Source organism: Lactuca sativa, chromosome 3, assembly GCF_002870075.4.
Source record: "Lactuca sativa cultivar Salinas chromosome 3, Lsat_Salinas_v11, whole genome shotgun sequence".
Lineage (NCBI taxonomy): Eukaryota > Viridiplantae > Streptophyta > Magnoliopsida > Asterales > Asteraceae > Lactuca > Lactuca sativa.
In genome coordinates, this window is record NC_056625.2 from 317,524,286 (window position 1) to 317,539,466 (window position 15,181).

The following is a 15,181-nucleotide window of genomic DNA, read 5'->3' on the forward strand; positions in this document are numbered from 1 at the left end:
GGACCCGTTAAGACGGTCCTTCGTCGTCCTCTAGTATTCAAATTGGTCGTCGTCGGAAGTACCGGCGTTTGGATGGGCTTTGTCTGCTCCCTGATTTTGCTCACCGACTCCATTCATCTCCAGATTCTTCTTCTTTATTTTCAATTCTCGGCTTTTGATTTGTCGAGGTGAAAGAAAGGGCGACGGACAAACAGGTTGCTTTTCTCCCGATTTCTATTTCTAGGGTACGTATTTGTTTCTTCTCCAGTTTTCTACTTGCTCCAGTTTTCTACTTGCTCCGACTGCTCCTCCCATTCATCGACCCCACCTCAACATCACTAACGAACTTGATTAGCAACATAGATGAAATCAAACTTCAAAAACATAGCTGAATTTCAAGTCGGAGGCGGTCGAAGAAGGTGGTGCGATGGTTAGGGGTTCGTCATTCCGCTCTAACCTTATGAAGTTGCGTTTCTTCTACATCCAACTAAAAACAAAGACGGCGTCGAAGTTGAGCTCTACAAGATCCCCAGGTAAAGCATCTTTTCAAGCCTTTATCAATTTTGATTATTTTTCGTTTCTAAATTCCCACAATCGCCTGCATCGGTTTCGATTTAGGGTTTATCATATTAGTTCTAGGTTTGAGATTTGTTGTGTTCTGTTTTGTAGATGAAGATGATAATTTTTGTCTTATGGTAAACTTTGAAGGCTTCTTAATCTCTTGAAGACTTCACATATTTGTTATTAATGTCTTGCAACATAACGAGAACTGATGTGCACAAAAGGCCAAGAACACTTAGTGTGTGTTCTTGGTGTTTTGGAAAATCTAAACAAAAACCGGAAATGAATGGATGAATAGATGCACAAACACTAGATTAAGTGTTTTACTAACTTGAAATGGTTAGAACACTTACAAGATCGAAGATTTGGAATTAAATGTTGGATGATAGTTGAGAGAGTTTTTGGAGTTTACTCTTTTGACTATTTGGGGAGTAAACACAATGACTAGTTTCTTGGGGAGTAAACTCATACATAGGCATGAGTTTACGGTTTTTGGGTGATTCCTAAACCCAAAACATAAAAGTTTGGTCGGGTGTTTCTAATACGGGAAGTGTTTGCGGTTTTCAAAAATCAAAACCCGAGACGACACTTTCTTTCACCCATTCGTTTAAAAATAATATTAAAATAATCAAACGAACTTTATATTTCTTAAAAATGAGAAATAATGATATTAATTTATGATATGAAGTGGTTGACTTTTAGGGTTTGACCAAATAAAAATTTCGGGTTGTCACATCATCCCCCTGTTAAGCGAATTTCGTCCCGAAATTAAAGTCTAAACAAATAAAGTAGTTACAAATAACTAAGCAAAGAGATGAGGGTATTTCAGTTTCATCTGATCCTCACACTCCCAAGTGAATTCCGGTCCTCGCTTGGCGTTCCAGCGAACCTTCACAATCGGGATACGGCTTTGCTTTGTCTGCTTGACTTCTCGGTCCATGACTTCTACTGGTTCTTCCACGAAATTGAGGCTCTCATTGATCTCGATCTCGTCGAGTGGGATTACAAGAGTCTCGTCGGACAGAAACTTTTTCAAGTTAGATACGTGGAATGTAGAATATACATTACGAAGTTCGTTGGGTAGATTGAGTTTGTATGCTACAGGGCCGATTCTTGCGAGAATCTCGAAGGGCCCTATGTATCTTGGATTAAGCTTTCCACGCTTACCGAAGCGTATCAAGCCCTTCCAAGGTGAGACTTTGAGAAGGACTCGGTCTCCCACCTGGAATTACAAAGGTTTCCTTCGCTTATTAGCGTAGCTCTTTTGTCGGTCTCTAGAGGCTTTCAATCGTTCACGGATCTGAACGATCTTCTCTGTCGTTTCCCGAATGATTTATGGGCCGGTGAGAGTACTGTCATAAGTTTGTCCCCTAGCTAATTGGGTATCCCCCACTTCAGCCCAGCACAGAGGGGATCTGCACTTTCGGCTGTAGAGGGCTTCGTATGGAGCAGCCTTGATGCTCGTGTGATAACTGTTATTGTAGGAAAACTCGACAAGGGGTAAATGAGTATCCCATGCCTTTCCAAAGTCAATCACACAGGCTCTCAACATATCTTCCAGTGTTTGAATGGTTCTCTCACTTTGCCCGTCGGTTTGTGGATGGTAGGTCGTACTCATATCCAGCCTAGTTCCTAGGGAACTTTGTAACGACTGCCAAAACCTTGAAGTGAATCTACTATCTCTGTCTGAGATAATAGATAAGGGAACACCGTGTAGTCTTACAATCTCCCTAATGTAAGTTCTTGTAAGTTTCTCCATCTTGTCAGTTTCTTTGATAGGCAGGAAGTGTGCAGACTTGGTCAATCTATCGACGATGACCCATATGGTATCCAGTCCACCCGTTGTCTTGGGTAACTTGGTTATGAAATCCATAGTGATCCGCTTCCACTTCCATTCTGGAATTTCTGGTTGTTGTAGTAAGCTGGAGGGCTTCTGGTATTCGACCTTAACATTTGCGCAAGTAAGGCATTTACTTACGAAGGTAGCAATCTCTGCTTTCATATTAGGCCACCAGTATAGCTTTTTAAGATCCAGATACATCTTATCTGAAACTGGGTGGACCGAATACCGAGTGTTGTGCGCCTCGGTCATGACCAAGTCTCGGAAACCACTGTGTTTCGGTGTCCAGATCCGGTCCATGAAATAGTAAGCTCCGCCACCCTTAACTTCTAAGTTCTTATCCATTCCTCTCAGAGATTCACCTGCCACGTTTTCAGGCTTCAAAGCATCGAGTTGTGCAGCCTTAATTTGTGTGGACAAATGTGAATGGATAGTTATAGTCAAAGATTTGACTCTTCGACCAGAATATTCTTTCCGACTTAGGGCGTCAGCTACTACATTGGCTTTACCCGGATGATAACGAATTTTGCATTCGTAGTCACTGAGTAGCTCGACCCACCGTCGTTGTCTCATGTTGAGCTCCTTCTGATCGAATATGTGTTGTAAACTCTTGTGGTCAATAAAGATAGTGCTTTTCGTTCCGTACAAGTAATGTCTCCAGATATTCAGAGCAAACACCACTGCTCCTAGTTCAAGATCGTGGGTCGTGTAGTTGACCTCATGTGTCTTCATCTGTCTCGAGGCATAGGCGATGACCTTACCTCGCTGCATCAGAACACACCCGATCCCTTGATTCGATGCATCGCAATAGACTATGAAGTCTTCTATCCCTTCGGGGAGGGATAGTACTGGCGCGGTGCACAAGGCTCGTTTGAGCGTTTGGAACGCTCTCTCCTGTTTCTCTTCCCAGTCAAAGGTCACGCCTTTCTGGGTCAGTGTTGTAAGAGGTTTTGCAATTCGGGAGAAGTTCTGTATGAACCTGCGGTAGTAGCCAGCGAGACCTAGAAATTGATGAATTTCTGTAGGCGTCTTCGATGCTGACCAGTTCTCAATGGCCTTAATTTTGGATGGGTCCACGTGGATTCCTTCTTCGCTTACCACGTGTCCTAAGAATTCGACTCTTCGGATCCAAAATTCGCATTTAGAGAACTTCGCATAGAGCTTCTCCGTTCATAAAGTTCCTAGCACCTGTCGCAGGTGATCGCCATGCTCTTCCTTACTTCGGGAGTAGATCAGGATGTCATCTATGAAGACAATGACGAATTGATCCAAGTAAGGTCGGCATACTCTATTCATCAGATCCATGAAAACCACGGGCGCATTGGTCAGTCCAAACGGCATCACCACGAACTCGTAGTGTCCGTAACGAGTTCGGAAGGCTGTCTTTGGAACATCCTCCTCTAGCACTCGTAACTGGTGATATCCGGATCTTAGATCAATTTTGGAAAAGTAGTTCGCCCCTTGCAATTGGTCAAATAGATCGTCTATGCGACGCAGAGGGTAACGATTCTTGACCGTCAGTTTGTTGAGTTCTCTGTAGTCGATACACATATGGAATGATCCGTCTTTCTTCTTAACGAACAAGACCGGTGCTCCCCAAGGCAAGAAACTTGGTCTTATAAAGCCCTTGCTGAGCAGTTCGTTAAGTTGACCGGATAGTTCCTGCATCTCTGCTGGAGCCAACCGGTATGGCGACTTGGCTACTGGGGTAGCTCCTGGGACTAAGTCGATTCTGAACTCGACCTGTCGTTGCGGAGGTAATCCAGGTAGCTCTTCTGGGAAGATGTCGGGAAAGTCGCTCACTACTGGAATGTTCTTTAGTTCTTTCGTTTCAAGGCTCATATCGACGACGTGAGCGAGGAATGCGTGGTATTCTTTACGTAGATACTTCTATGCTTGAATACTTGATATAATACGAAGACTCGCACCGGGTTTGTCGCTGTAGACGATAAGAGTTTCATTAGACGGGAGGTTTAGACGGACTGCTTTCTCGTAGCACATGATGTCGGCGCAATGAAGACTCAACCAATCCATGCCGATGATAACGTCGAAGCTTTTGATCGAGACCGGCATAAGGTCAATTGGAAATGAATGGTTATCTAAAGTTAGGGTACTTCCTAAGTATATGCCATTTGTACTTTCTGTTTTTCCATTAGCCATTTCTACTGTGAATTGTTCTTTAAGTGTGTGTGGTTGTTGCTTAAGCATGCGAGCAAATTTATGGTTCACGAAGCTTCGCTCCGCTCCACTATCGAACAGAATGCATGCATAGAAGTTATCGAGGAGGAACGTACCAGTCACCACTGTCGGGTCAGTAACTGCTTCCCCGTGGGCTATAGCTAGTACCCTTCCTGCTCCACCGCATTCTTTGCTTTGGGGCAATCCCTCTTATAGTGGCCTGTTTCGCCACATCCATAGTAGGTCGGGCTCGCTCCAGAGCCGGGGACTTGGGTGATCGGCCTCGCCGGGGATTTACAGAAACGGACAGTGTGTCCTTTCCTGTTGCAGTTAGAGCACTGCATTTCATGGCAGGGGCCGTTGTGGTGGTAATTGCATTTGCCGCACTTAGGCAAATTTCCAGCATACTGCCCCACCGGAGCAGCAGCAGCAGGGGTTGTTACGGCATGTACTGCCACAATTTGCTGCTTTTTGGCAGCTCGCTGCTTCTTCTTCTCCTCCCAGAACTTCCGCTTAGTGCCAGTGGGTTTGGAGGGTTCCGGGATGGCTAGGGTTGTTGTTGTTGCAAGGGTTTTGACTCCATGGTTAATGAGTCGTTGTGCCAGTCGCTTGGCACTGTCGAAGGTAGCGGGGTTTGATGATAGGACATTCCCCTGATACGGAGGCGCTAGCCCTTATATGTACCTTTTGATCTTTTTCCCTTCAGTGGGAACCATATTGGGGCATAGGGCCACCAGTTCGCTGAATCTGGCGGTATATGCGACTACGTTGGTGCCCTTCATGGTTAGGCTCCAAAGCTCCTGCTCCAATTTCTGGATTTCGCCTTTTAGGCAGTATTCCTCAATCATGAAGTCCCTCATGGTTTCCCAGCCCATATCATTTGCCACTACGAGAGTCAGCGCTTTAACGTGGCCGTTCCACCACGTCAGGGCCTTTCCTTCAAAGGTGCATGCGGCATATTTGACTTTGCTCGCAGCAGGGCATGAACAGATTTCGAAGACTGATTCAGTCTTCTTGAACTATTGCGAGAGGGCAATGACTCCGCCGGTGCCATGGAAGGACATCGGCTTACAGTTAGTGAAATCCTTGTAGGAGCACTCTCCCGAGCGCACAGGGGTTTCAACAGGAATTGAGTTAACAGGGGTTCCACCTCTACTGGCATCAGTAGAGTGATATTGTGCCATGGTAGTTGCCACTGCTGCAACTACGGCAGCATTCAGGGTTGCAGTATCGATGACCGGAGGAGGAGGTGGAGGTGCAGGATTATTCCTGGGAGATTTGCGAGGAGGCATCTTTCAGCTATAAGTTTATAAAGATAAACGCAATGGTAAGAATCAATTGCAAAAGAGGTGAGAGTGACACATGGACTAACTAATCATAGCCCAACAGTTGAATGAGTGTTTGAGATCACAACAAGGAAGATTAGTAGGAAAACACAAGTGTACAGATTTTTCCCACAAAGTAGGTAGTTGTCAATAATACTGGTATTACTGATGTAATGAGTTCAAGGAAAATCGACCTAACAGTAGGCCTTACATCATACCATACAAAAAGTTTGACAGTTCCTAGATTCCTAGTTAGAGTACTGAAAGTTAGGAATATTTTACAGACAAGTGCTACTTAGAGCATAGATACTAAAGGCTAATCCTTAACCCAAAAGATAAAGATGTACTAGACATCTTCTAACGGCAATGAGAATTCCTCGGGCGGACCCTGAGGTCTCCCACTTGACAGACCACTTCTTGAAGGTGCCATTCATGAGCCCTTTGACAAGCTCGAAGTTCTATGACTTCTGCTTGAGAGGCAGTCAGTTGTTGCTGCAGGGTCTCATTGGTTCTCCTGGTCCTTTCCATTTCTTCTTCGAGACGGCGGATGTGGACTGTGTTGACACCAGAAATGGCATCAATCTCCATGACTCGGTCGATGACTGCTCGACCTTGTTCATCATTACAGGCTATTCTGCGGATGATGACGGGTAGAGATCGATCCGCAGAGCCATCTTCGCTGAGGTTGTAAAATCTTCGGTCCCCAAAGTAAGGTAAGGGTTGACTCTGTTCGTCACTCCAGCGATTCAGATTATTTACCCACATGGGAGTTGGACCTGGAAAAGCTGGTCGAGGGTTGTTGTTCGGAGCTTTACCTACTAACAGTAGGTTGTTGACTTCAGGCTCAGAGTCAGATCCATCAGAAAAGCCTTCTGCTTGATGATCATCCAACAGAATTTGGTGCTCATCATCGGACTCTGCTTCGAGCCATCCTGCGTTGCCTTCATTTGGAAAGTACGGGTCGCCATGATGGAATCCAGCCATTTAGATCTACGCGAGAAGAGAGGTATAAGAATCTAGTATATATGTAGCTAGTAGTAGTACAAAATACACCTATAGTATTTTAAGTTTAGGTTCTACTGTTCTCCTTGTGGTATTGTTGGTAAGTTTTTAGACTTGTTAACATATCACAACCATTCTAGGGCATATGCTAATCACTCCTCGGACCAGCATAGTTGATCAGGCTATGCCATTCCCAGGATTAACCATACATCCCCGAGCTCACTTGTGATATTCAACAATCGTAATACTTTTGTTCTTGTCATTATGACACTGATTTTGGTATGAATGTAGACTAGTATACTTAATTAAATATTTTAATATTTAAAGTATAGACTCTTGGTCAGAGTGTTTTAATCCCAAATGGGTTTATAGTTTAGTATATCTTTTATGGGTTGATATACTCAATTCACTATAAACAATGTTCTGATACCAATCTGTCACACCCCAAAACCAAGAACGGCGGAAACGTTCTGGGGCGAAGGATGTCATGTAAAGTATCACAACACAGTAAAAGTAAACAAGCAAACAACATCATCCATTGCATTAAATATATAATTTTAATACAAGTGTGTTCTTTACGGTTATAGACACCAAAAATAAAGTAAATCAAAATAATAAGATGAGTCTTGGATGCGCTCCATCTTCTCAAAAGCTGGCATCGGTACCTGTCTACTGATGACCTGAGAATACAAGTTATTTTGAAAGAGTTTATCAGCATTAAGCTGGTGAGTTCATTAGTATTTTAGTGTCGGTGTTTGTATCAAAACGTTTGAACATAGTTTTAAACAATAGTTTGTAAACATTGGTGATAAAAGTATGTGAATGTTTGTACGTGTTTGTAAAAGTTTAAATCTCTCAGAAAAACCTATATTTTCTATTAAAAGTAGCCTTCTACCAAGGCGTAACTGTTTTGTACGTTAGTTTATCGTACAAGTGTGTAATTTTTCCAAGTGTAACTATCATTATCAAAATATAGTTTGTACATCATTGTTTAAGTGAAATAATCACTAAATGTATATAAAGGGTAAATTACTATAGTATTGTAGTTTTGTAATATAGGAACTACTGTTGTACTAACTACCTTAAACCGGATTTATATTAAGGTATCATGTGATTTAATTGCACCATACTATTGACCGATAACAACGACATACGAATGGTCGTAAGACGGAATGACGTTTGGCACCCGTAGACCTGCAGGTCTGGCTGTAGCTAGCAGCAAGGTGTAGGATAGTCAATCCAGTATAGATCTATACGCAAACTCACGCTCTCCCTCCAAGAGAATTCTGGCTACAACTCGGGCCATGACATTTAAGGCATGTTTCGATACAGTGGATCACAATTGTTAACGTATTCATGTATATGTAATGTAATGTTACTTGTTCTAGTATCGTTGTATATGTTATCTTCCTAGTATAGTTGTATATGTTCTTCTTCTAGTATAGTTGTATATGTTCTTTTCTAGTATAGTTGTATATGTTCTCATAGTAGTAAGTATTGACTCATGAATGAACTGACTCATTGATCTAGAAATTGTAGAAGTATGATTCTGTGTTACCTCGATGGTAACTTAATAATGATGTAACTAATACGCATGAATATGGAAGTACTTTTATGTCTATATATGTACACTTGATATATAATTAATATTGAAACGACCTTCGGACGGCTACCCGAAATCCCACCAGACCACATCCAAATCGAGGAAAAGGAAATAGGGCGGACGACCTTCCTAAGCCTTTTAAACATTTCTTATATATCTATACATATATGGGCATGCAATTTATAAGAAGTATAATAAAGTTTAAATAAAAGTATTTGATAAGTAAAAGAGTTTGTAAAACATTTTGAAGTAAAACAGTTCGATAAACAGTTTGAACAGTGATAAAATCATTGGTCTTATAGTTATTAATCACATGTGATTGATGAAATAACTATAAGTATTCAACTTGTATCCCCCCCCCCCCCCCCATAAAAGCATTTAAAACATTTAAAAGTATTTCAAAGTTTAATTAAAGGGGTATAAACTCACTTGTGGTGAGTAGATTGGATTGAAGTGTCGGTTACGGTGCTAGGTGACAAATGAAGACTTGTACACACGCACGAGCCTAGTTATCATATAATGAATATATATATATATATATATATATATATATATATATATATATATATATATATATATATATATATATAACTAATTAGCCTCATTATAACTAATAAAATGAGTTGGGACACTTTAGAACATGAAAACACTTTGTTTCAAGTGTTAAAGATCACAAGGATTGCATCCAAGTGCTAGTAGGGCAAAATTAGGGTGTTTGGGGTCCAAGGGTAAACTCCTTGGGAGTTTACGGTCTAAATGACCTTTACCCTAGGATTTTACGGCAGTAAACTCAAGGGTTTACGGTCTAAACTCCATTTCTTGCAATCATGAGTTGTTTGGAGGTTTAACAAGTCCTTTGAAGCAATCTTGCTAAGTGGTTTAGCCTTTGGAATGGACTAGGGCCACAAAACACCCTCCTTGAGGTGTTTACGGCCTAAGGGTATTTTCCCTTGGGTTTACTACCGTAAACCCTTATGGGAAAGGATATTGCCTTTATTTCAAGTCCTTATCACAACTAGGTAAATGTCTAAGTTAGCTTTTAGGGCTAAGAGAGGAATATGACTCATTTAAACACCTTTTTGGGTGTTTACGGTTTTGGGATATCCTTAGACCGTAAACACCTATAAATGGTGATGTTTGGTGTTTTTCAAAGCTTAAACATATCAGTGGAAGGTTTAAATATGTTAAGGTAAGTCTTAAACTTCAAACTAGGGCTAAACATGGGACTTAAGTCAATTTTGGGGGACTTTATGGTGTTTACGGCCCAAGTATCATCTTGGACCGTGAACACCTCAAACATGGTGTTCTTGACCGATTTTCTTGGTGATTAATTGATATACTAGCTTACAAGCACTCAAGGATGGAAGTACTTACTATAATGATGCTTGATTTGAGCTAAAAGGCCAAGAACACTTAATGTGTGTTCTTGGTGTTTTGGAAAATCTAAACAAAAACCGGAAATGAATGGATGAATAGATGCACAAACACTAGATTAAGTGTTTTACTAACTTGAAATGGTTAGAACACTTACAAGATCGAAGATTTGGAATTAAATGTTGGATGATAGTTGAGAGAGTTTTTGGAGTTTACTCTTTTGACTATTTGGGGAGTAAACACAATGACTAGTTTCTTGGGGAGTAAACTCATACATAGGCATGAGTTTACGGTTTTTGGGTGATTCCTAAACCCAAAACATAAAAGTTTGGTCGGGTGTTTCTAATACGGGAAGTGTTTGCGGTTTTCAAAAATCAAAACCCGAGACGACACTTTCTTTCACCCATTCGTTTAAAAATAATATTAATATAATCAAACGAACTTTATATTTCTTAAAAATGAGAAATAATGATATTAATTTATGATACGAAGTGGTTGACTTTTAGGGTTTGACCAAATGAAAATTTCGGGTTGTCACAGGTTTGGATCATCGTTGACCTATTCTGATGACAATTTTCCAGTCTGTTAAATTTTTGCAGAATAAGTTATCTCAAGTTACTCTCAAATCTGTTAAATATGTTGCGTTAAATATGCTGACAAATTACCTTTTCAGGTTCACTTACAATACCACTACTATTCTTTTATTCAGGTTCACATTTGATTTTTCCCCTGTGTTTGGTATTGTTTTCATTCTCGGTTGCTTTGGTTTATCTCACATGGTGAGTTACATTTTGTGTTCTTCTACTCAATGCTTGGTAACTACACTGAATTAGGTTTGCATCAGCTGTGCACAATAATAGATTGCAATCCCCACCCAAATAATTAGGACATATGGCACGCAATTATGTTATTTATGTGAACAGATGGTATAGAAGAAGAATGAAATGAAGGGAAAGGTTGGAGAGGTCAGGTGCAGGGAAAAGAGTCGAGTTGAATGAGTCATTTTCGGTTGTATTTCTACAAAGGATGTGGCTTTATGGGATATATCTTAGTTAGGTATGAAAAGTTGGTTATTTACAAATCGGTTAACAAACATATTATATCGCTTATGGGATGCATGGTTTGACTACGGCTATGTGAAACTTGATCTATATGAATGTGTACTCATATCTCTATACCTGCTTATGTGTATGTCAACTAATTTGTATCAACTGATCAAAACTTAAATGAAGTGTGTTGCTACTATTCACCATCTATAGGATGTCAAATTGTATAATTTGTTTGAAATCAATTGAAGGCTTCTAACCCCCGCTAAAGTGGGGGAACCTTCACTAGTTATTATTATTTCCAATATATATAACTAAGAAAAAAATAAAATAATACTGTATTGCTTTTGTCAACGATAATCAAATACAATTGACATTTAGGGGGTGTTTGGTTTGTTTTTTTGAGAGGTAAAAGTACTTTTTGGAAAAGTTACAAAAAGTCAGATTTTTCTAACTTTTCCAAAAAGTCATTTTTCCTTCCTTTTAAAATCTAAAAGTCACTTTTAAAATGTTTTTACCAAACATCTTTTGCCCTTTATCTTTTTCAAAAAAAAACTTTTGTCTTTCAAAAAGATAAGCCAAACACCTAGGGGTGTTTGGCTTAGTTTTTCATAGCCAAAAGTCCTTTTTGGAAAAGAAAAAAAAAGACAAAACTGTAAATTTAGTCCTTGTGGTTTTCAAAAATCTTTGGATGGGGTCCAAAAAGTTTTCGACTTGCATGGAAGGTCCAAAATCAAGGTTTTTCTGTATTTTTAGTCCAAAAAAACTTAAAAAGACGATTATACCATTTTATTTTCTTTTTTGTATTTTTTATAATTATTCTAATGTTATTCTAATTAAAAAATAAAGAAAAAAGGAAAAAAGTATTCCCACCCCACCCAGTGTTCTCTCTCTCTCTCTCTCTCTCTCTCTCTCTCTCTCTCTCCTTGTCGAATTCAACTGGGTAAATGAAAAAACCTTTTGAACCCAAGCACCCATAAACACCACCACCACAGCCTCCCTGTCGTTCTTGGGGTTGTGTCACCGGGAACCACCCAACTCCACCCCCTTCTTCCTTGGATTACCGACCAACAGTCCCCGCCACCTTATTTCGGCGGTTTCCACCACCATCCTCTTCTTTCCCTCCCTCTCGTTGAGCTCATCGGAAACGAAGCAACAAAAGTAGTCAGAGCAGCCCCTGCCACCATGTCGTCGTTGTTGTGAACCATCGTCGTCTTTAGCTGCTGCTTCCGTCAATCACATCTCCAACCAGCCTCGTCACCCCTTGAGACCCCTGTAAGTCCGATTCTCCACCTCGTTATTATTGTTCTCCTGTTCAATCAATCAAGAGGATTGATTGTTTAGTTAGTTCCTTACCTACGACATCTAACAGATGAAAGAGGAAGATGATACAGGAGCCCTAATAGTCGATGTATTTTTTTGGGGGGCAATAGAGGTAGTGATAGTCAAAACCCCATTTGGATTTGGAAGATAGAAGGAGAAAGGTCAGAGGGAAGGAAGCAAAATCGGGTCACCCACAAGTATCTGAATGGAGGACCATTGATGAGTCTATATGGACTTGGGGGAAATCGAAACGGGATCAAATTGTAGCAAGGTTTTTCTTCAATCTTATTTGCAGATGCATAATGACGAAGAAGAAGAATGGTAGAGTCAAAAGAGTAGGTGTGATGGAGAGTCCAGGGGTGGGTGGGTGTTTTGAGGGTGTTTTAAGAGAGAGAGAGAGATAGAGATTTTATTATTTTTTTTTGTTTTTAATTATTTAAATGCCAAAATAAATAAAGAAAATAGAAAAGAAATGAAAAGGGTAAAATCGTCTTTTCAAATGTATCAGGGACCAAAAATCGAGAAAAACCTTGATTTTGGACCTTCCATGCAAGTCGGAAACTTTTTGGAACCCATCCAAAGATTTTTGAAAACCACAAGGACCAAATTTGCAGTTTTGTCGAAAAAAAAAAAACAAAAGATGTTTGGCAAACTAGTTTTAGAAGCTACTTTTTAAAGTTTTTACATAAAAAAAGGAACTTTTTGAAAAAATAAAAAATCCTGAATTTTTGTAATTTTTCCAAAAATGACTTTCGGGGTTTGAAAAGCTAACCAAACATCCTCTTAGTATTACTTTACTTTGATTTGGCTACACGTAGTATACTAAACGCGGAGTCATCAGTCTATGCCTTCACAAAATTACACATGGCTTCCAATGAGTGCTCTCCGATGTCCTCGCCGGAAAACACCTCCAACGACAGGGACACAAGCAAACACTTTTTTGATGACCTACCTCTTATAAGCTTCACCGAGAACAACTCCGCCACCTACTTGTCATCTGAAAACCCCTGCCTTGACTTCTTCTTCCACGTCGTACCGGACACTCCGCCGGAAGATCTGATCCGTCGGCTACAAGTGGCATGGAATCACAATCCACTGACTACGCTAAAACTCGTATGTAATCTCAGAGCCGTACGCGGTAGTGGAAAATCAGACAAAGAGAGCTTCTACACGGCGGCGCTCTGGCTCCATAATCACCACCCGAAGACCTTAGCTTCGAATATTCCGCTTCTGGTTGAGTTCGGATACTTCAAGGACTTGTTAGAGATCCTCTACAGGCTGATTCAAGGTCCTGAAGTGCGTCGAATTGCGAAATCCGAGTGGATTTCGAAGAAATCGGTGAAAGGAAAAGGTGAATCACGGAAGCGATACTTCCTCTCGAAGAAAACGAAGAAGAACAAGAACAAGAACAATGGCGACGATGAGATGAAAGCGAAAAGGGAAAAGGTCCCTCGAGAGCAACGGATCGAAGCAAATAGAGCACAGATGAAGGCAGAGCAAGAGAGAGCAAAAGCATCTAGGAAAGAAAAGCTATCCGCCATGGCTGAAAAAGCACATAATAGATACAATTCAGATCCAGATTACAAGCTCTTACACGATCAGGTATCGAGTTTCTTCGCTGATCGTTTACAATCTGATATTCAATCGTTGAATTCCGATGATTGTACCAAAATCAGTTTAGCTGCAAAATGGTGCCCTACGGTTGATTCTTCATATGATAACGCCACACTGATTTGTGAATCAATTGCTCGAATAATTTACCCTAGAAATTCCGATCCTGAATTCGATGGTCTCGATGACGCTAATTACGTCTTCAAAATCAAAAATCGATTCAGGAAACAAGTTCTCGTTCCTCTTCGCAACGCCTTAAAATTACCTGAAGTTTACATGAGCGCAAAGCAATGGAGCTCCATTACCTACGACAGAGTAGCTTCCATAGCCATGAAAAACTACACCGACATATTCTTACACCGAGACAACGCACGCTTCCGTGACTATCTACAAAACGTGACCACCGGCGATGCAAAGATCGCTGCCGGAGCATTACTCCCCCACGAAATCATCGGATCTTTAAATCGAGGTAGTGGAGCAGCCATAGTAGCCGAACTTCAATGGAAGCGAATGGTTGATGATTTATCAAAGAAGGGTAAACTCACAAACTGCATAGCAGTCTGTGACGTCTCCGGCAGCATGTCAGGTACACCAATGGAGGTCTCGGTGGCTCTCGGCTTATTAGTGTCAGAAGTTTCCGCAGAACCATGGAAGGGTCACGTCATCACCTTCAGCGAGTCGCCGGAGCTCCACCGAATCGAAGGTGGTAACCTCCGGTCAAAAACAGAGTTCATTAGAAACATGGTTGCCGGATTCAACACCAATTTTCAGAAAGTTTTTGACAGAATGTTGGAAGTGGGTGTGAAAGGAAAGTTGGGGGAAGATAAAATGGTGGAAAGGGTGTTTGTTTTTAGCGATATGGAGTTCGATCAGGCGTCCAGTGATCCATGGGAGACTGATTATGAAGCGATAGAGAGGAAGTTTAAGAGTTGTGGGTATGAGAAGGTGCCGGAGATTGTGTTTTGGAATCTTAGAGATTCATCGAGTACTCCGGTGACTGGTGGCCGGAAAGGGGTGGCGCTGCTTAGTGGGTTTTCGAAGAATTTGTTGACTTTGTTTCTTGAAGAAGGTGGGGTGATTAAACCGGAGGATGTAGCTGATAAGAGTGATGTGAAGGAGGGTGATGGGGGTTTGAATCCTGAGGATAGGATGGAAGCTGCTATATCTGGAGAATTGTATCAGAAACTAGTTGTGTGTGATTGATGTGGATTTCTGTATTTTGAAGTGTAGAAATTAGGCCATGTTTTTTAATTTTCATCAATAAATTGGTTCTACTTCTAAATATATTTAAAAAAGAAAAAAAAAAAAAAAAAAACAGAATCAATGCCAAAATTGCAAC

At 40.8% G+C, this 15,181-nt stretch overlaps 1 protein-coding gene across 1 annotated transcript; it reads left to right on the forward strand.

Moving 5' to 3' along the window:
• The first annotated feature begins 13,030 nt into the window (after window positions 1–13,030).
• Window positions 13,031–15,126, forward strand: LOC111902918 (uncharacterized). The gene has a single exon (XM_023898728.2). The coding sequence runs from the start codon at window positions 13,096–13,098 to the stop codon at window positions 15,043–15,045; it is 1,950 nt and encodes a 649-aa protein (XP_023754496.1). The 5' UTR covers window positions 13,031–13,095; the 3' UTR covers window positions 15,046–15,126.
• The last annotated feature ends 55 nt before the right edge of the window (window positions 15,127–15,181 follow it).

Bases quoted from the DNA above. Each gene is read 5' to 3' on its own strand.
- LOC111902918 (XM_023898728.2), top strand. From the start codon at position 13,096: ATGGCTTCCAATGAGTGCTCTCCGATGTCCTCGCCGGAAAACACCTCC.